Source organism: Aristolochia californica, unplaced genomic scaffold (genome assembly GCF_029961685.1).
Source record: "Aristolochia californica isolate CCGP_79_NKW_82.1479 unplaced genomic scaffold, dmAriCali1.0.hap1 SCAF_2, whole genome shotgun sequence".
Taxonomy (NCBI): Eukaryota; Viridiplantae; Streptophyta; class Magnoliopsida; order Piperales; family Aristolochiaceae; genus Aristolochia; species Aristolochia californica.
In genome coordinates, this window is record NW_027181881.1 from 10,892,465 (window position 1) to 10,912,886 (window position 20,422).

Below are 20,422 nucleotides of genomic sequence, written 5' to 3' on the forward strand. Positions count from 1 at the left end.
GTAATTAATAGTCCTTATTGTGTCTTATATTCACTGGGGTTATGACTCACAAGCCACAATGGTTGGGTCAAAGTGGACGGCCTTGTTTAAAATTTACTCAAGGTTGGTAGAGTGAAGTTGTCAACTCCTATGGTAGCCGTAGCCGTCGCCGTTTATGTGGAAAAAGGCGAGCGCAACGAAAACTTTCTCATGCCTTGGGTTGGAAACCTACCCAAAAAAGGAAAGGATACTGTGCAAGGAGCAAGTGCACATGGGTTGGTTCTTTTCTTTTCCTGGGTCCAAGTGCTCCAAAAATTTAAGCTTCCCTGCCTCACTTTAACACATGAATCTCGAGAAGTCTTGACGGGAGGAAACTTCTTGGCGTTGAAGGGATTATGATGACAGAGCTAGCAGGCCCACATGGGAAACCAGATCATTTCTTGCGCCCGACTGCTAACTTTTTCCCACTCCAACTCTAATCCATAATCTAACTCTCCTTACCTTCTCTACACTGCCTATTAATTGTACTTAGAGTTCACATTTAAACTAAAACGGGTTCTCTAATGGTTAGAGAAATTCTCAAATACACCACCCTCTAACCCATATGACTCCCTCTTTAGAACGTGAAAATAGGCACCAAGGGAGGGGTACCCTCTAAACCATAGGACTCCCCCTCTAATCAATTGTAAAAGTATTAAAACTATACTAATGTAATATTATATCTTGTGGATGTGTTAAGAGGGTGGATGTTTGTACATTTAGAAAACGTTTTGACTTAGAACCTCTACATATGTATCTCGTGTCAAGGAAGGAGGATGGCTCCCCAATACTTCTTGGTCAATGGAGAAGGGATCTCATACCCACCACAAAATGGAAAAAGTAGGAGAAGGACCATGAGGCCTCTCTTCAGTCTTTTTCCTGTTTTTGGTGAGGAGGGGATAAGTCATTCTCTCCTAGGGTCTGTTTGGAATCTCATGAAAAAAAATAAGAATTTGATCGTTATTATTCTTAAAAATAGTTTGTGAAAAGAAGAATTTGATAATTATCTCATTTTCACTAACTATTTTTTAGAATAATAATTCTCATTTTTTTTCTTTTTTAGGAATTCCTAGAAAATGAGAAGGGAGTCTTCCCCTCATCTACTTTATGTTACATTGTGGTATGGGCCCTCCTAGACCTATTTTTTGAAGGAGAAAATGATGGGGGTCTCCCCTATAAGACTTGAAAGAAGAGGGTCATTTTTGTGTCGCCCAAAGAACAGAATTCAACCTAGTTCATGATCTGTCCTTGCCATATTCCTATTTTTAAGTTTATCAAACCCAGTAGAGGGTCCAAAAATATAAAAAATATTATACGTTTGAATTTGAGGAATTTTACATCAATTATTTGGAACTAAAAATAGAACTCTATAAAAAAGAGAACTTATAAATTGCTACCTCTATATTAGCCTCATTCTAACTTCATATCAAGTTGAATCTTGCTTCCTGCCAAGTTTTGAGATACTGAAACCCTTCCAACTTCATCTTCCTTTTTTTCTAAATGGATGGAAAAGGTGCAAGGGAGGTGTCAGGAAGTAATGGGGCCAGTTTCAGAGATGTGAGCCCCGAAGGACTTTTTCCTTCGTCTATCGTGAGAGTCGCCCTTTAATATCATCTCTTCGGAACTTACAGAGATGTAATGGAAAAATAGAGTAAGTCTCGGGACTTACAAAGAGGAGGTTTTTCGAGAGACTCTTGGGAATCAGAAGAGAGAGTGCTCGGAGCTTTGACGCCATTGCCAGAAGAGAGAAGTCGTGGGACTCACATTGTTGTCGTAACAAAGCGACGCCGACGCCATCACCGGAAGAGAGAGGTCGTGGGACTTTGAAACAAAGAGTTCTTGCACATAGAGAGAAGCTCTCTGTACTGTAACACAGAGACACTGTATGACTCGTTGACGTTGTTGAACATAGAGGGTTTGAGGCTCTGTCTATTGTATTGTGATTCCTCAAGAATTAATAAAATCCTTTGCAGCTCCTTTGTCAGGTATGTATGAAAAGCCTTTAACAAATAACAAGGTTTATTTGATGAAAAAGTTATTCAATTTGATGATTGCAGATGGTACGTCTGTTTGCACAACATTTAAATGATTTTAATATTATCAAAAATCAATTATCGTATGTTGAAATTGAATTTGATGATGAGATACGTGCATTGATACTATTGGCTTCATTGCCAAATAGTTAGGAAGCCATGAGAATGGGTGTCAGTAATTCTACCGGTAAATCAAAGTTAAAATATGATGATATTCATAATTTGATTTTGGCTGAGGAGTTGCGCAGGAGGGATTTAGGCGAGACCTCGGATTCGAGTTCGGCATTGAATGTTGATTCTCGGGGGAGATCACTTGACAAGAACTCAAACAGAGGCAGATCAAAATCAAAGACACAGGGGCAAGAGCAAGTTAAGGCCTGGTCAACATGTAACTGCTAGAATTTTAGAAAAGTTGGTCACATAAAGAAGAACTTTAAAAACCCAAAGATGATCGAGAATGATAGTGCTGATGTAGTAACTAAAGAAGTACAAGATGCACTATTGCTTACAGTTCATAGTCCAGTTGATGATTGGACATTGGATTCAGGGGCTTCCTTCCATACATCTTACCATCGGGAGATAATGTAAAACTATGTTGCAAGTGACTTTGGGAAGGGGTATCTGGCTGATGGAGAGGCTTTGAACGTGGTGGGGATGGGAGACATTGACATTGCACTCCCTAACAAGAACAAATGAACCTTGCAAAAGGTCAGGCATATTCCTGAGTTGAAGAAGAACTTCATTTCTCTTGGACAGCTTGATGATTGTGGTCATTCAGTGGTGTTCTTAGATAGCACATGGAAGGTCACCAAAGGGGTATTGGTATTGGCTCAGGGTAAGAAAACTGGTACACTCTATTCGACTACTGGTTTGAATAACACAATGGCTACTACCGTTGCAGAGAGCACAACAGATCTGTGGCATTGCAGGCTTGGCCATATGAGTCAGAAGGACATGAAAGAACTGTTGTCCAGAGGCAACCTACCAGAACTGAAATCAGTTGATCTCGGTATGTGTGAGAGCCGCATTATGGGGAAACAAAAGAATGTTAGTTTCTTGAAAAGTGGCAGAACACTGAAGAAAGGAAAACTGGACCTCGTGCACAAAGATGTGTAGGGACCTTCCTCAGTAGCATCCCTTGGAGGTTCTCGTTACTATGTCACGTTCATTGATTATCATAGCAGGAAGGTATGGGTTTATTTTTTTAAGCATAAATCTGAAGTATTTAATGCGTTCAAAATTTGGAAGGCCATGGTTCAGACAAAGATAGGTTTGAAACTAAAATGTTTGAGGTATGATAAGTATATTGATGGCGGGTTCAAGGAGTATTGTGTAGTTCTGGGTATCAGAATGGAGAAGACCATTTCTGGGATACCACAGCAAAATGGAGTTGTTGAACGTATGAACAGAACCATCAATGAGTATGCTAGAAGCATGAGGCTACACACTGGATTACCACCTACTTTCTGGGCAGATGCAGTCAGTACTGCAGTCTACTTGATAAACAGAGGGCCATCAGTTCTGTTGGATTGTGGATTGCCAAAGGAGGCCTGGAGCGGGAAAGAGGTCAAATTTTCTCACCTTAAACTTTTTGGTTGTCTTTCTTATGTTCTTGTTGATTCTGATGCTTGTAGTGAACTTGAGGTTAAGTCAAAGAAATGTTATTTTATTGGCTATAGAGACGAGGCATTTGGCTATCGTTTCTGGGATGATCTGGGTCGGAAGATTATAAGAAGTAGGAATGTGATCTTTAATGAGAAGATTGTGTACAAGGACAAGTCCAGTACAGTTGTTGAAGCAGCTCCTCAGGAGCCCGAGTTCGTGAGATTGGATGACTTACCAGAGGCCACCATGCAGTGCAGAGATGCGAGTGACAGGGAGAGTGGGTCCAGTGCACCAATTCCTATTATTCCACAGTCATATCCAAAGCCATCCACTCCTACAACTGCAGTTCGCAGATCAGTTAAGACTACTCGGCCTCCACAACGTTTCTCACCTACTTTGAATTATATTATGTTGACAGATGGTGGAGAACCGCAGAGTTACGAAGAAACCTTGCAAGATGAAAATTATAGCAAGTGGGAGTTGGGCATGAAGGATGAGATGGATTCCCTGTTAGGGAATCAGACATGGGAGTTGACAGAAGTTCCACCAGGGAAGAAGGATGTTACACTTGAGAAATTGAAGTTGTGCGCAACTTCAGTTGGTCTTCTAGCATGAAGACAGGGACAGTGAGTTGCAGAGATGGAGGACATCGTGTTTGAGAAATAACTACTGCATTGATACGTGTGAAGACAGATTGATATTAGTCTTCAAGTGGGAGATTGTCAAGAAGTAATGGGGCCAGTTTAAGAGAGGTAGGCCCCTAAAGACTTTTTCCTTCGTTTGGCGTGTCCTGTACTCAAGCCAAATTAAGGGGGGGGATTATCTCTCCCTTTTATATCATCTCTTCAGTACTTACAGAGATGCAGCGGAAAAACAGAGTAAGTCTCGGGACTTACAGAGAGGAGGTTTTTCAAGAGACTCTCGAGACCTGAAAGAGACAGTGCTCAGAGCGCCGATGCCGTTGCCAGAAGAGACAGGTCGTGGGACTCTCATTGTTGCCATAACACAGCGACGCCGTCGCTGAAAGAGAGAGGTTGTGGGCCTCTGAAACAGAGAGTTGTTGCACACAGAGAGAAGCTCTCGGTACTGTAACACAGAGACACTATGTAACTCATTGACGTTGTTGAACAAAGAGGATTTGAGGCTCTCTCTATTGTATTGTGATTCCTCAAGAATTAATAAAATCCTATGCAGCTCCCGTGGACGTAGGCAATTTGCCGAACCACGTAAATTTGTGTCGTGCATGATTACTTTGTTGTCATCTAGATTTCCATAACAGGAAGTCCCCTTAATCATAGATTTGTTGTTCTAGTGTTCCTTGTTTATACCAATTTCAGTTGATCCAAGCTGAAGTTTACATGCAACCCCAAGATGATGCGGCATCACTTTGTGAAAACTTCACAATTAGGATCTGTTTAGAATCCTATGAAAAAGAAAAGAAAAGAAAAAATAAGAATTTAATCATTTTTATTTAAAAATAGTTAATAAAATTGTGATAATAATCAAATTATCTTATTTTTACTAACTATTTTTAAAAATAATACTTTTTAATTTCTTTTTTTCTTCTAAGGTTCCAAAGAGACCCTATGGTATGGTATGTGTGACTAAACATCAATTGCCCATTGGGTGTAACCTTGACAAATGGTAGAGAACCATAGAAACAAAATGAGCCGAAATTCAATAAAATTTACCCAACGAGTCAAATAACCTGAGTTACATGATTGATACGTTAAAGTCAAGTGAGGAGAGGAAGGAAAAAGAAGAAAAGCCTTCCCAAATGGAGGGCTCGAAGTGCGTGGAAGTCAACCAGTTGTACACACGTGTTGATCCGACACGAAAGGATCTGGGACAGCGTTTTTCCTGTCTGACACCTGGAGACTCGACTTGGTTCCTCCCACATAGCCCACGTGCAGAACAAATTAAAAGAGAAACAGGCAAGAAAAAAAGAGAAGAGAGCTGGCCAACGACTGGAGGATGGAAACGGCATGGCTTCGTTGTTACGAGAGTGTCACAAGGGAGAGGATTTTCAGCATCAATGCTGGGTTTGCACGAGGCTTTGGGATCTGCAATCTGAAACACAGAGAAGCGTCACTCTGCTAATGGCTAGGTGTTTTTTCCAAGCTGTGTTTCGGGCTTCGAGTTCTTCTCTCAATTTTCGCTTCCTTTGGTGATTTGGAATTTGTGAGTGTTTTTGTAATTTTGTATCGCCTAGGCCGACTCGCAAGAGCTGCAATTCACCACTTGTCCATACCCTATCCAATCGTCCTAATTTCCAATGTGATTAATTCGCTTCGATTCGATCAAGGCAAGTGAAGGACTCTTTAATTTTCCATCCAGGGTAAGGAATAAGGAATGAAGGATAACCGCTGCACCATTTGCTCCCTCAACGACGTTGGAGAAAGAAAAGTGGGGATCTCGGGGAATCGTGCTCCTTCACTATCATACTGCTCTCCTGATATTCTTCACAAGGCATCATACATAACCTAGATATCGTCTGAAATTGGAAACTAGAAAAATCCAAAGCGGGCATGCTGGAGCTTCGGTCTACCGCCAAATCTTGTGTGTTCCCTTCAGACGGGACTAGAATTCAAGCAACATCAGGGCGAGAAGTTTGATGGTGGGAGCAGCGCGCAACCCGAAATCTATACGCACTCGGGATTGGCTAGACAGCTCGTATTGAACATTTGATTCGATCTTTCACTGGATCCGATAGTTTTCAAAGGAGGCTGCAGCAGACGAACGCTGAAACGCTCCCCTCCAGGGACGACGACGATCTGGACTTATTAATTAGCACGTTACGCTAGCAGATATTATGTAGCAGGATTTGGATAAGACCAAGATCCCAACGCGTTAATTCTTCAAATTAAATGGACTAAGGCTGGTAATTGGCAAATAAACAAGGACTGGACTTTTTACCATATCCTGTTGCGAAAGATTTCTCTTCGTTGAATTCACAAGAAAATGTGAAAAAACGGGTGGGTTTGATGGCATTGCAGGTTCAAGGAAAGGGGGATCATGGTAGGGAATAGAGGAGGCTGCCCGTTGCCCGAAGTGGGCCGTGGGGTTCAGCTGTCGGTTCGGTCAGTAAGGAACATCCCCACGGGAACCGGGCTGGATTCTAACCTTGGCCATCCTACTTGGGTCCCACATAGGAACCTAGCTACTTGCTGCCGGCTCGGGCAGGTAGTATGTCCAAGTAAGCAGGTCAGCCACACAAGCCCCTGTCCCTTGAGCTTTTCTTTCTATGTTTTTTTCATTTTTTAATTTTTATTTTTTTATTAAAACACAGAAGGAGACAAGGGGATGAGACTTTCCCTTGTGGGCAATATTTGTTCTGTATTTGCTGCATATATGCAAGTACACGAGGGGTGGTGGGTGGTCCCATCACGAGGGCCGATGAGAGGTGTTTCTTTTGGAGCCAGAAGATTAAAAAGGAGACGGAGACTTATCACCCAAGAGAAGAGAGAGCGTAGGTCAGTTTGGAGGAGCAGCTGAGAGTGACGGGCAGGCGGGGCAGTTCCTGACCTGCTCGATCTTTAAGGCGGACCCCGGACCCGGCTACTAAATTATAATTTAAGAATATAAATCGGGAACAACAGAGCTTGCTTTAACTATTATAAATATTAGTTGGGATAGGGGTGGTTAAGAAGCATGTAGCGGTCGAGCGGCAAAAGCCCGTGTTTGGGAACTTGAACCCTCAGCAACTACTTGCCTGCCCATGGATTCCTCCAATACCCGCCTCTATTAATCCCTCTCATTGGCTTAACTATCTCCATCCCTACTCTCTCTTCGTTTTCCCCAATCAAAACTCTCTCTGCTTGTGTTTCTCGTCCGAGTGCCGCTTTCACGGGGGGTGCGTCCACTCTCTCACGGCGAGAAAGATCATGAAGGTGAGACCCCAGATCGATATACGAATTAGAGCCTCTACTACTCTTTTTTTTTTTTTTTTCTAGACATTGGCTTATTTATATAAATTTATATAAACGATATTCGATGACATATTTTCATGGGCTTGTAGATCTTGAACTGGATGCAGAGTAAACTCAATGGAAGACATACGAGCAAACGATCGCCTACTTCCCTTGGCTCCAGTAGTCGTAAGTATTTTCCCGCTTGCTTTTAATATTCCAACTACTTTCGTTGCTCGTTAAACGTTCGTCCAGAGCGGTCTTCGGATTTCACTTGTATACGCAGTTCGTGTTTAATAATCGCTTATCCTTCTTCTGCTGCTTCCTGCTTCCTGCTTCCTGCTCCCTGATCTAGCTTAATATATTGTATTATTTATTGCTCTTCGTCTTCTACTTCTCCCCTCTGCTTGTTCAATTATCCACACCACACTGAAACTCTCGCTCGAGTAACTCCGAGATGCCCTTCCCCCGCTATGATTTGAAAACGTTTGGATTGGCCGACACTACACACAATGGGCACTGTTTCACGGTGATTGCGTCATGTAAAGCTGAATCCAAGCACTGGAGAAGAGCATCACACTGGAGGGTGGAGACATGTCGCTTTCGTTAGGGCAAAACCCTTCTTTAGCCGAACTTCGAAAACTCAAAAACAGTAAATTCTAAAACAAATGCTTATACGAAGGAACTGGCCGGCAATCCACAGAAGGTGGAAGTAGGTCCACGTGTAGGGGTCAGATTCGTAGCTAAAACTATGATCCCACTCTTTATACAAGACCATCTTTTCAAAGAGTTTGGACGAATCGATACGACTGCTCAACTGAGATTTGAGATCTTAAATGGTCCCCTGAAACATCGACACGTGGGGCACTTCACTGGCGTTGCCTTGGGATCCATCCACGGTTCACTCTCGGGTCTCCGGAGAAGAACCAACGAAATGCCCACGTCGGGCACTTCACTGCCTCCTGATCCATGCACGGCTCAGTCTCGGGTGTCCCACAAGAGCCAACGAAATGCCCGCGTAGAACTCGCTCAGAATTTGCTTGTTTCTTAACCATCCTCCGGTTTGGGCTTGTTTCTTTGTTTTCAAGATAACTTTCGTATGATTCATCTGATTTTTTTGCTTTTTTTGTTTTGGATCCGAAATTCTGCAGGTTACTCCATGGAAGAAGCTCGCAAGGAAGAATTCAGCGACTGGCCGCATGGCCTGCTCGCCATCGGAACCTTCGGAAACAATCAAATCAAAGGAGATAATCCAGAGAAAAATGAATCTACATATGCTTCACATTCCCCTCATTATTTGTCAGATTTTACTCCAGAAGAAGTTGGCAAGTTGCAGAAAGAGCTTACCATATTACTAAAGCTTAAACCGACTTCCGAAGGTGATGATTCGGGGTTTGAAAAGGCTAACCTTCAATTGGATAAATTTATAAACTGTCCATCCTGCCTGGACGACGGTCGAACAAATTGCAATAAGTTGTGCGACAAATCGGACGACAGCGGCGGTGATCTTTCAAGAAGTACGAGTGTTGTGAAGAGCAAAGGCAAAGAAGTGCTCCAAGATCATAATAACAATGTTATTAGGCAAAGATCAATGTCATTTCTTCTAAAAAAATTGTTTGCTTGTCACGGGGGCTTTGCACCTGCTCCCAGCTTAAGAGATCCAATTCCCGAGTCCAGAATGGAAAAGGTATGCATACAGATGAACTCATTGTCACTAGCGCATACATGTACAGAATGGTTTTTTCTGATTTTAGTATTCTTGATTATTTACAGCTTTTGAGGGCCATACTTCACAAGAAAATCTATCCCCAGACATCGCCCACATCAGGGAAGAAATATCTCGGGGAAAGATATTCCCCCCGAACGGATTCTGCCAGTCATCAGAGTGATCAGGACAAAGAAAACGATGGATGTAAATGGGTCAAAACTGATTCCGAATGTAAGTATTTATTCCAAACGCCTTGCACACACAACAGATCAAAATGCACTCGGCAAACAGGCGCTCTTCTTCAAGATGTAATGGTTTTTTTGGTCTTTGCAGATATTGTTCTGGAGATCTAGATCCCTACCCCGATACTGACGGAAGTCCATTAGTTTGAAGATCGAACTCTCTCTCTCCCTCTTGGTGTCATAAAATAAGAATGTAATCGTGGAAGTAATTTTGTAAATGAGTTTAAAATTAGATGACGACGAATTACCTCCGTTTATTGGATTTTGGTGTTTGTCTGCAGTGTTCAACAGTTCTTCATCGACGATCCGTTATAATTGATATCCCTACTCTGAAGATCTTGAACAGATTGACGAAAATTCATAAATGCCAAACATAGGTGGCAAAGATAATCGATTGTATCCCTTTTTACCTCGATGACAACTCGTCTTTGGTACTAAACTGTCACACTTTTTGTTAGTGTTGACCTGTTAAACGGAAGAAGGAAAGTTCTTGTATGGTAGTATGAGATGTTAGCAGTTATTGTTTTGCAGGATAACCTTATCCTTTTAAGAGATAATAGTTCTTGTTTTTCATAACCCTTATGATCCATTATCCCTCGTATAGTTATTTTAAAACCTCTATATTTTGATGGAAAAATATTTATTCAAGAACAACATATTTGGTTTAGGAGCACTCTTTGATCGAGGAGATTCTGAATAGAAGAGACAATTTTTTGCTGTGAGAATTTGATCGATATAGTTGGAGGTAAGCGCTCTTTCATGCTTCCATTTAAATTTATTTCATGAATTTTATAATGTTATAGAAATTCATATTTAGTCTTACATTTGGTATCAGAACGATACCTCTAACTTGTTTTTAATTCCATTGGTGGAGTAGAGTTAAGCGAGCCCTTTGAACGGAAGCTCGAATTAAAAAAAATTATTTTTTAGGTTCTCAGTGGTCATACCTAGGTAGTGTGTGTGTCTGGTTTGCTATACCAGCAGACCTCGGCAGTGAGATGCCAAGGGAGGCGTCGAGTATGTTGGCGATTGTGTACCAGGCACACAGTCTGGCATTGGGTGCGCCGGTGTCGAGCGCATGACGATGAATCAAGCAAATGTTGGTTGATGGCTGGGTGCGTCAACATCGATTAAATGGTGTGCTGATGCTCGGAATGCTCTCGACGGGAGCATGTCAGAATGTTGTTTAGGCAAGGCGTGCCAGATTTTGCATTCTCTGGCAATCCCACAGTGCTATGCGTCGGAGCAATGATCGTGCTCTTTGTGCGAGTCACCTGATGGTTCACACAACAATGTTGTGCATTAGAGGAAGGGTGTATGTCGGGGTCGATTATGTTAGGAATTAGATACCCTAATGCAATACTCATGAGAGCAATAATAATCGTAGAAGAAGAAATAATTAAACACGAAAACACAAGATTTATACACGTTCACCCCAAGGTGAGACTATGTCTTATTTTTTGTCGCTGCAATAACTCACTATAATGATGGTTTACAAGATAAATAACTTTTCTCTCCCACAACATAAGATCCTCGATGATAACCCTAACAGTGGCATCCCCAAATATAAAGAGAAAACCAGAGCAACCAAAATACAAGTGTGAAATCCCCAAGCCACCCTTAGTGAAACAGTAGTCAATATATCATGGACCTTTCGAGGGCTCCACCCCCGAACCCCTGGGAGGGGGGACTCCCCGTCCCCCTTCCAACTCCCACGGTGACCTTACCTCGAAGGTCGATCCGTGTACCTCCACAACATAAGGTGTTAATTAGGCTCCACAACTTAACAGAGTATAACGTGTGTAGTGCCGGCCATCACGGTATGTTCTCGACGACAATGATGAAGGTGAAGTGCCATCGATCTCTCCCTCTGCGTCGCAGTATGCTCTCGCCGAAGTGCTGGCTGGTGCGGTATATGTCGACAACGATGACAATGGTGGCCGACGTCAAGGTTCTAATAGAGGTCGACGGTGCCCACCATCGAACTCCCCTTCTGAGAGTTGCCAGAGGTTGACGACGACCTCCAATGCGCAGGAACGCAAAAAAAAAATCATATTTGATCTTTTGGAGCGATCTAATCGCTTAAGTTCGATGTTTATTACGTCTCATATAGGGAAGAGTATTCATGGATCAATACCAAAACAAAGAAATATCTTCAAGCTATTCATTATCAGTTTGAGACTTTGAACAAGGCATTAGCGAGCATCCTGATGACCAAGATGTGTTCCATGAAATTTACTAGCACCAAGGGTATGCACGAGTACATCATGCAGATGCGGGATATGGCTGCAAGACTGAAATCGAAGAAGATTGAGTTGTCTGCGTCATTTTTTGTCCACTTCATCCATAACTCGTTTCCGTTTGAATACGCACCCTTCAAGATTTCTTAGAACACACTTAAGGAGAAATGATAAACTAATGAATTTTGGACCATGTGTGTACAAGAAGAAGGGAGACTGAATCAGGACATGATCGAAAGTGCACATTTGACGACTTGAGGCAAGAAACCTTTTAAGAAAGGGAAGGGAAAACCGGCTCTTAATAAAGTGGATAAGGGTGATGTCAAATGCTTCTTTTGCAAGAAAACAATGAGATATAAAGAAGATGTGTCCCCAATTCAAGCATTAGCTTGAAAAAAAAGGTAATCTCATATCCTTAGTGTATTTTGAATCCAATATGACTCATGCTTTTGATAACACTTAGTGGATTGATTTTGGTATTACAATCCATGTTGCCAACACCATGCAAAACTTCTTGAACCATCAAAAACCGACACAAAGTGAATGTTCCATCTATTCAAGAAACAAAATGGGTTCACATGTGGAGGCAGTTGAAACTTACAAACTTATCCTCAATATTGATTTTGTTTTAGACCTTGAAAGGACCTTTTATGTTTCATCATTTTCTAGAAACCTTATCTTAGTTTCTAGACTTTCACTTTTTGGATTCAATTTTAATTTTCTCGGTAATTCCCTTCGTTTATACAAACAATATTCTGGAAATAGAATTTTGGATGAAGGATTGTTTAAATTTCTTTCAAACCATGCCTTTGATTGTAGTTTTACAATTGTGCATGGTTCAAATGTTGGTATTAAACGTGGTGTTATAAATTAGAAATCTTCCATGTTGTGGCACATGAGATTAAGTCATATATCTATTGATATAATTAAAATATTAGTAAATGATGGAGTCCTTCAGGCTCTTGACTTTACTGATTTTAGTATTTGTGTGGATTGCATTAAGGAAAAAAAATTAATAAATACAAGAAAGAAGCTAGAAGGACTTATGATATTTTAGAAATTATACACATTGATAATTCGGGTCCTTATATATTTCATTATTTTTATTGATGACTATTGATGATTGTTGATGACTAAACACGAAATATTTTCTTTATGATAAAAGTGAAGCACTAGATGTTTTTAAGGTCTATAATGAAAAATTAGAGAAACAATTATGCAAATATATTAAGATCATGAAATCAGATAGGGGTGGTGAATATTATGGTAGGTACACGAAAAATGACGATTACTAGGTCCATTTGCAAGGTTTCTTGAGGAACAAGATATTGTTACACAATACACAATATCGGTCTCACCATCTCAAAAATGGTGTGGCTGAAAGACGAAACCAAACATTAATGGACATGGTGAGGAGTATGATAAGTAAATCTGATCTCCCATTGTCTTTGTGGAGTGAAGCTCTAAAAACTATAACTTATGTACTTAATAGGGTTCCAAACAAGGTAGTTCACAAAATACCATTTGAATTATGGAAAGGTTGAAAACCTACTTTAAGGCATGTACATGTTTGGGGTTGCCCAGCTAAAGTTAGAATCTATAATCCACATGAGACAAGTTAGACTCTAAAACAGTTAGTGGAAATTTGATTCGCTATGTAGAAAAGTCTAAGGGATTTAAATTTTATTGTCCATCTTGTATGACAAGAATTGTGGAATCTAAGAATGCCAGGTTACTAGAGAATGATGAGATTAGTGGAGTAGGATACCTTGAAACTAAGTTTTTGAGGACCATAACAGTTCTCAACTTGTTCCCATGTCTTCACATAGATTGGTTGTGTTTCAAGATAATCATCAAAACTTGATTCTTCAAGAACAGCCCATAGTTGAAGAACAATACCATCATGAGGATATTTTTATAGATCCAATTATGCAATATTCTCAACTTGAAAATGTTGAAGTAACATTAAAAAGATCTTCAAGATTTAGGAAACTTGCAATTTCTTCAGAGTATGTAGTGTACTTCAAGAATCTAACATGGACATTGGTGTTGGAGATGATCCTATTACGTTTTCACAGGCTGTGAGTGAAATAAATCCACATTATGGAATGATGCCATGAAGGAAGAGTTGGATTCAATGGCTAAAAACCAAGTCTGGGATCTTGCTCAATTACCTATAGGGGGAAAGGCCATTGGTTGTAAGTATGTTTTTAAAACCAAAAGAGATTCTTTAGGCAATATTGTTAAGTTGTGGAGCCTAATTAATGCCTTACACTAAGTTGGTATGTGGGTCATTAAGGGTAATTTGGGGATTTCACATTATAATTTGGTTGCCCTAATTTTCTCGTTATATTTGGTGCGCCACTATTAGGGTTTAATTACCTAGAGTATTATCATCAGAGCAATATCATCTATTGCGGCTGAAGAGGTTAGAGAAACGATTTCTCTTGTAAACTATTTCATCTTCATAATGGATTACTGCAACAGCGAAAGATAGGACGTAGTCTCACCTTGAGGTGAACCTGTATAAATTTTGTTGTATTTTTTCGTGCTTGTTTTTCCCTTCTTCCACGTTTATTATTATTTCTCTTGTTATTTTGGAATTAGGGCGTCTAATTCATAACAGTTCCAACATGGGCAACGGTAGATGGAAGTCAAGGAATGGAAAAAGCAAGTCCAAATTCAGAAGGAATGTAGAGTGCTGGAATTGTGGCAAGTTTGGTCAAATAAAGCAAAACTGTAGAGCACCAAAGAAGGAAAGAAAAATGATGTTACAAACACAGTGACTGAAGAAGTACAAGATGTTTGACTTTTGTCGGTTGATAGCCCTATTGACTCTTGGATGTTAGATTCAAGAGTTTTTTTTTACACCATTGCGCACCATGAGATAATGCAAATTATGTTGCTGGAGATCACGGGAAGGTGTATCTTACTGATGGAGAACCTTTGGACATTGTCGGTATTGGTAATATCAGTTTGAGGATGTCAAATGGGACAATGTGAAAAATTCACAAGGTGAGACATGTGTAATTTGATCTCATTAGGGTAACTTGATGATGAAAGTCATATTGTGACTTTTAATGGTATTGCCTGGAAAGTCATTAAGGGAGTCATGGTTGTTGCATGGGGAGTTAAAACTAAAACTCTTTACATCACTTCCAATTACAGAAACACAGTTGCAATTATTGATGCTGTTATTGATTCTAATTTGTGGCATTATAGGCTCGATCACATGAGTGAGAACGGAAGGAAAGTGCTTCACTCCAAAGGGAAGTTACCAGGGTTGAAAACTATAAACAAAAGTTTATGTGAAAGATGTATTTTTGGCAAACAGAAAAGGGTTAACTTTTCTAAGGTTGGAAAAGAGCAAAAGATAGCAAAATTGGAGTTGGTTCACACGGATGTGTGGGGGCTTTCAACTGTTACCTCCCTTGGTGGTTCTAACTACTATGTGACATTTATTGATAATGCAAGCAGAAAGGTATGGGTTTATTTCCTGAAAAGGAAAGCTGATATCTTTGATACATTCAAGAGATGGGGAGCAATGGTTGAGAATGAGATAGATTTGAAGGTGAAGTGCTTGCAGTCAGATAATGGGGGAGAATACATAGATGCTGATTTCAAGTGGTATTGTGCTAATAATGGAATCAAGATGAAGAAGATTATCCCTGGAAAACCTCAATAGAATGGTATTGGTGTGGCAAAGAGGATGAATAGGACTTTGAATGAGCGTGCTAGGAGCATGAGATTGCATGCGGGATTGCTAAAGATGTTTTGGTCTGAGGCCATTAGCACCGCTACCTATTTGATTTACAAAGGTCTCTCAACACCATCGAATTACAAAATACGAGAAGAGGTTGGAGCGGCAAAGAGGTAAACCTTTCTTTCTTGAAAGTTTTTGGCTCAAACACAGAGTGATCTACGAAACATCTGTGAAATCCAGCCCATATCAGTGCTTGGCTAAATTTATCATACCATACATGAGGAGACTATTTCAGACCATGAAGGGATTTCTTCAATCGACATACCGACTTCCCCTCAACCACAAATCCAGGTGGTTGTTTCATATAAATTTATTCCTTTATATCCCCATTGAGGAAATCATTTTTCACATCAAACTAATAGAGTGGCCTGGAAGAATTAGCAACAAGAGATAATAAGATACATACCGAGTTCAATTTGGCCACCGGTGAGAACGTTTGCTCATAATCGATCCCATAACACTGCATATAGCCTTTTGGCAATGAGGCATGCCTAAAGGCGAGAAACTGACTCATCTGGATTGTGTTTAACTGCATAGACCCACTTATAGCCGATAGGTATTTTTTCCTTATGGAAGAGGACCTAGAGCCCATGTCTGATTCTCATAGAGTGCCTGCATTTCTTCTTCCATTGCCGCCTCCCACCCTGGATGTTTCAGAGCCTCCTGAAATGATTGTGGGACAGAGATAAAGGAGATAGACACAAGAAATTGACAACATGAAGAAAATAAAAGATGGTGAGACCCGAAATTGGAGATGGGTGAGAAGTAGAGGGCCTAGTGCAAGCTCTAGGTTCTTTCCTTAAGGCGGTGGGTTATCATGTTGTGGTCTAAAAGGAACAAGAGAAGATAGACATACCTCAATGGGATCCGCAAACTTCGCAAGTGTGGTGTCAACCAATGCTTCAGGGGGTTGAATAGTTTCCGTAGCACGGGGCACAACCAGTCGAGGAGAGGATAGCATAGAGGAGAGACCTGGAGAGGCATTTTTATAGTAGTATGAAGAGTTTTCAAAAAAGGATATATCCCTAGACACAAGTAACCTTAGGAGAGTAGGATTGTAACAAACATAACTCTTCTGCATGCAAGAGTATCATAAGAAGATACACTTGACAGATTTTGAATCAAGTTTACTATGTTGTGGGAGGTAATATGAACAAAGCACGTACACCCAAAGACTTTCAGGGGAAGCGAAAAAGGATCACCATGTGGAAACAATAAGGAATATGGGGATCTATGACCAAGAACGAAATAGGGTAGCCTATTTATAAGAAAGCATGCAATAAGGATGGCATGCGGCCAATAAAAGTATGGTACTTTTATGGTATACAATAAGCCACAAGCTACCTCAAGAAGGTGACGATTCTTCCGTTTTGCTACACCATTCTTTTGAGGGGTGTATACAAAAGATGTTTGATGAATAATGTCAATATCTTGACAAAAATAGTCAAGATCACTGGAAGTATATTCTTTGGCATTATCATACCTAAGTATTTTTTTTTACCGAATTGAGTGTCCATCATAGCATTAAAGGATTTAAAAATTGATGGTATTTTAGATTGCTCTTTAAAGAGAAATAGCCATGTGGCACCAATAAAGGTAATAAAGTACTTAACTCGGGAAATATTTGAGACACTCAAGGGTCCCCATACTTCTGTGTGAATCAATGAAAAGAGGAGCAACACTTTTAAGTTTAGGACGAGGAGAGCATGTGGTCCTCTGGTGTTTGCTCAATTGACACACTTCACAATTTAAACTTGAAATATCCTTAAAGGTAGGAAAAAGAAGATGAAGAAATTGTGCGGATGGATGTTCTAACCGATTGTGCCATAGACTTGTCTCAATGCGCTTGCTTGAGATGACATTTATTTGAGGCATGTCCAAGTAGTAGAGCCCCCCTTGTTCACGGCCTCCACTAATCACCTGCTTCATTGTAAGATCCCGAAACACATAGGGAGTGGTGAGAAGGTAATAGAGCAATTGAAATACTGTGCAAGTTGACTAATAGATAAAAGATTCAAGGGAAAGGAAGGAATAAAAAGAATATATGTGAGCGGAAGTGATGGTGTAACAGAGGTGGATCCTTTCCTAAGACCTTTAGTTTGGGTGTCATCAGCTATGGTAACAAATTTATTCAAGAGACAAGGAGAGACAAAGTGGAGTAGATTTTTGTTATCTGTGAGATGCTCGAAGGCCCCTAAATCAGTTATCCAGGATGAAGAGGAGGAAGTGGCAGAGAGCATACCTAAAGCGGTGGTGGCAGCAACAGTTGAGGAGGAACTTGGAGAAGAGACCATCAAAGTTTTCATTTTCTAGAATAAGTCATACTCATATCGGTAAAGGGTTTTCTTTTCTTTTAGTGGGGCAAACTTGTCCTCCTTTGTATCACTTACTGAGGCTTGATTAACCTTAGCCCATTCTAGCATGCCAAGGATTTTCCAACACTAATCGATAGTGTGGCCATATTTTCCACTGTGGGTGCATTCCTTGCTTTCTGTTCTGCAGGAACTTCCTTCCACCTCTTCCTCGTCCTCCTCTATAATTTCTTCCACGGCCTCGGCCACGAACGGTTGATGTTCCCCTATTCCCAGAGTACATAGTGGATGATACTTCCATTGGAGAAGGGGAAGAAGAGTCTCTAATACGGAGTTATATGACGCATACATCATCAAAGGTGGGAATAGCAGAGGCGCTAAGGAGTTGAGTTTTATCAACCTCGAGATATGGCTTAATATTTTCTAGGCAAATGGCAGTAGCTTCCATTCTTGAAGAAGGCCTCTAAATCGAGCCAAATATTCATGAATATTTTCTCTTGTTTAGTATTGAACATACTTTGTAGAATATCATATGGCCTTTGTAAGTTATCGGTGCTAGAGTACAACTTAGCACATGTCTCCCAAATTTGCTTGGTGGTGTCGAGATGAACAACATTGTTGGAGACAAGTTCTTCCATGCTGTTGATGAACCAACTAATTACCTAAGTGTCATTTTTTAACCACTTAGCATAAGCAACATCTTCTTCATCAATGCGTGGCCCAAGTTTGGTTAGGTGACCAAGTAGGTCCCTTGTAATAATAAATCGTCGAACCGATGAGGACCAAATCAAGTAATTTGATATCCCCCGCAAGGGTATAGTAGTAATCTTGGGAATATCATTCTTGCTACTCATGTATTCTTCAGCCATAAGAGGCAATTCAAGGGTAATAGTGTACTCAAATGTGAAGTAGCCTAAGTAAGTTGCTTGTAGAATCAAGTGAAGCCAAGACAAGCTCAGGTATATGGGAGGAGAACCAGAGCTTATCAAGCCTTTTAGCCATGGAGGAAATCCTCTTAGGCAAGTAAACTTTCTGGTAAAAAATTTCTATAATTAATTCTCTAGTCTTCCTTTTAGAGAATAGCAAAAATCAATCAACAAACATGAAATCAAGGTAAGGTGGTATCCCAAGTTAGATCTTTCCAAGATCATCCCAAAAATATATTTGACTCCAGCTTGGAATAAACTAGTTTAGATTCAATCCCTCATGAGTTAGGCAAGATATGATTGATAAAAAATTAAACAAATCAGGCCTAATCAAGAAGATATTGATTGAATGTGAGATCTCAAAAACACAACAATCTTTCTTCAAATAGATTGGCGCCAACTAGAATTTCCAAAGGATGAATTCCTTAATTATTTTGTGCTCCCTTCATTTTATGTAAAACACAATATTCCATTCTTGATTTTTCAAGAACTAGCAGCCATCTCATGGCTTTGAATCAAACAAGGTCTGGCCTCCCCGTTTTTAAAAACACTACACAATATTTTGCACAAAAAACAGCCTTCTTCTTTCAGCTTGCCCCTTCTATTTTTTTTATTCAAAACTGATGAACCTTGGTATGAGAGATGAGAACATCTCTGTAATACTCATATGAGCACCGAGACCAAAAAAACTTCTCCAAAAAAAGTCACAAACCTGAATAGAGTTTCAACTCTCCAAACAATTCAATTAATGGAGAAACTTAGCATAGAAGCTAAGTAATTAGATTTCCGAAATCCAATGGATAAAAAACCACTCATAATAGGCTCAAGAACATTGTTATTCATCAGAAAATCTTTTTTTCCCACGAAATAATAACTCTTCATGCGAAAAATCTCAACATAAACGATTTTCAGCCAAGAACTTGCAAACCAACAAAAAACACAGCCTTGGTAAACTTCTTCTAATCTGAGATGCATAAATCTCAATACTTTCATATGATGAAGACAATAATAAAATCATCTCTGAACCATCTTCTAGAGTTAAGAAAACCAAGAGCATGAAGTCATAATAACAAGAAGGAAAAACAAACTTATCTCAACATGCTTCAATCTTGCTTCACAAAGAGCCTTTTGCGAGTAGCTTTGATCATAACTTCTTAGAGCATCCTCTTGACATAGGGATCCTAAATTCAATGATCTGATACCATGTTGAATTTAAGCATGCTTAAAACCTCGAGCAAGATGAGAGAGGGAGAAGAGAGGGGAGTGACAAGAGAAGAAAAGAACAAAGAGAGAGAGAGTTTAGGGAGAAGAGAAAAGGGAGAAGAGAGACTTTAGGCTAGGAGAGAGATTCTTCCACGAATTTTAGAATAGGAGAGCCTGATTGAAACCTTTAAAACCAAGACTCATATTTACACTATTTCCATTACATATTTAGGGAAAATCTGCAATCAATTAGGATCCCTAATTACATCAATCATAATTAGCTAAATTACATCAATCAAAGGAAGATCAATCAATTACATTAATCAAGGAAGATTGCCAAATCTATCAACTCATGTGATGAGGATTCCACCTCGTGTGATGACTCATCATGCCACCTCGTGTGGGCATGGTGGGTTTGGTCCCACCTTCTAACAGCTATAAAGCTCAATTTCCTAAGTTATAAA

At 40.1% G+C, this 20,422-nt stretch overlaps 1 protein-coding gene across 1 annotated transcript; it reads left to right on the forward strand.

Moving 5' to 3' along the window:
• Positions 1-7,337: 7,337 nt before the first annotated feature.
• Positions 7,338-9,774, forward strand: LOC137957253 (protein DEEPER ROOTING 1-like). Its single transcript, XM_068805001.1, has 5 exons — positions 7,338-7,546; positions 7,675-7,753; positions 8,716-9,251; positions 9,338-9,503; positions 9,606-9,774. Exons 1-5 carry the CDS (start codon positions 7,541-7,543, stop codon positions 9,623-9,625), a joined length of 807 nt encoding a protein of 268 aa, XP_068661102.1. The 5' UTR covers positions 7,338-7,540; the 3' UTR covers positions 9,626-9,774.
• Positions 9,775-20,422: the final 10,648 nt, after the last annotated feature.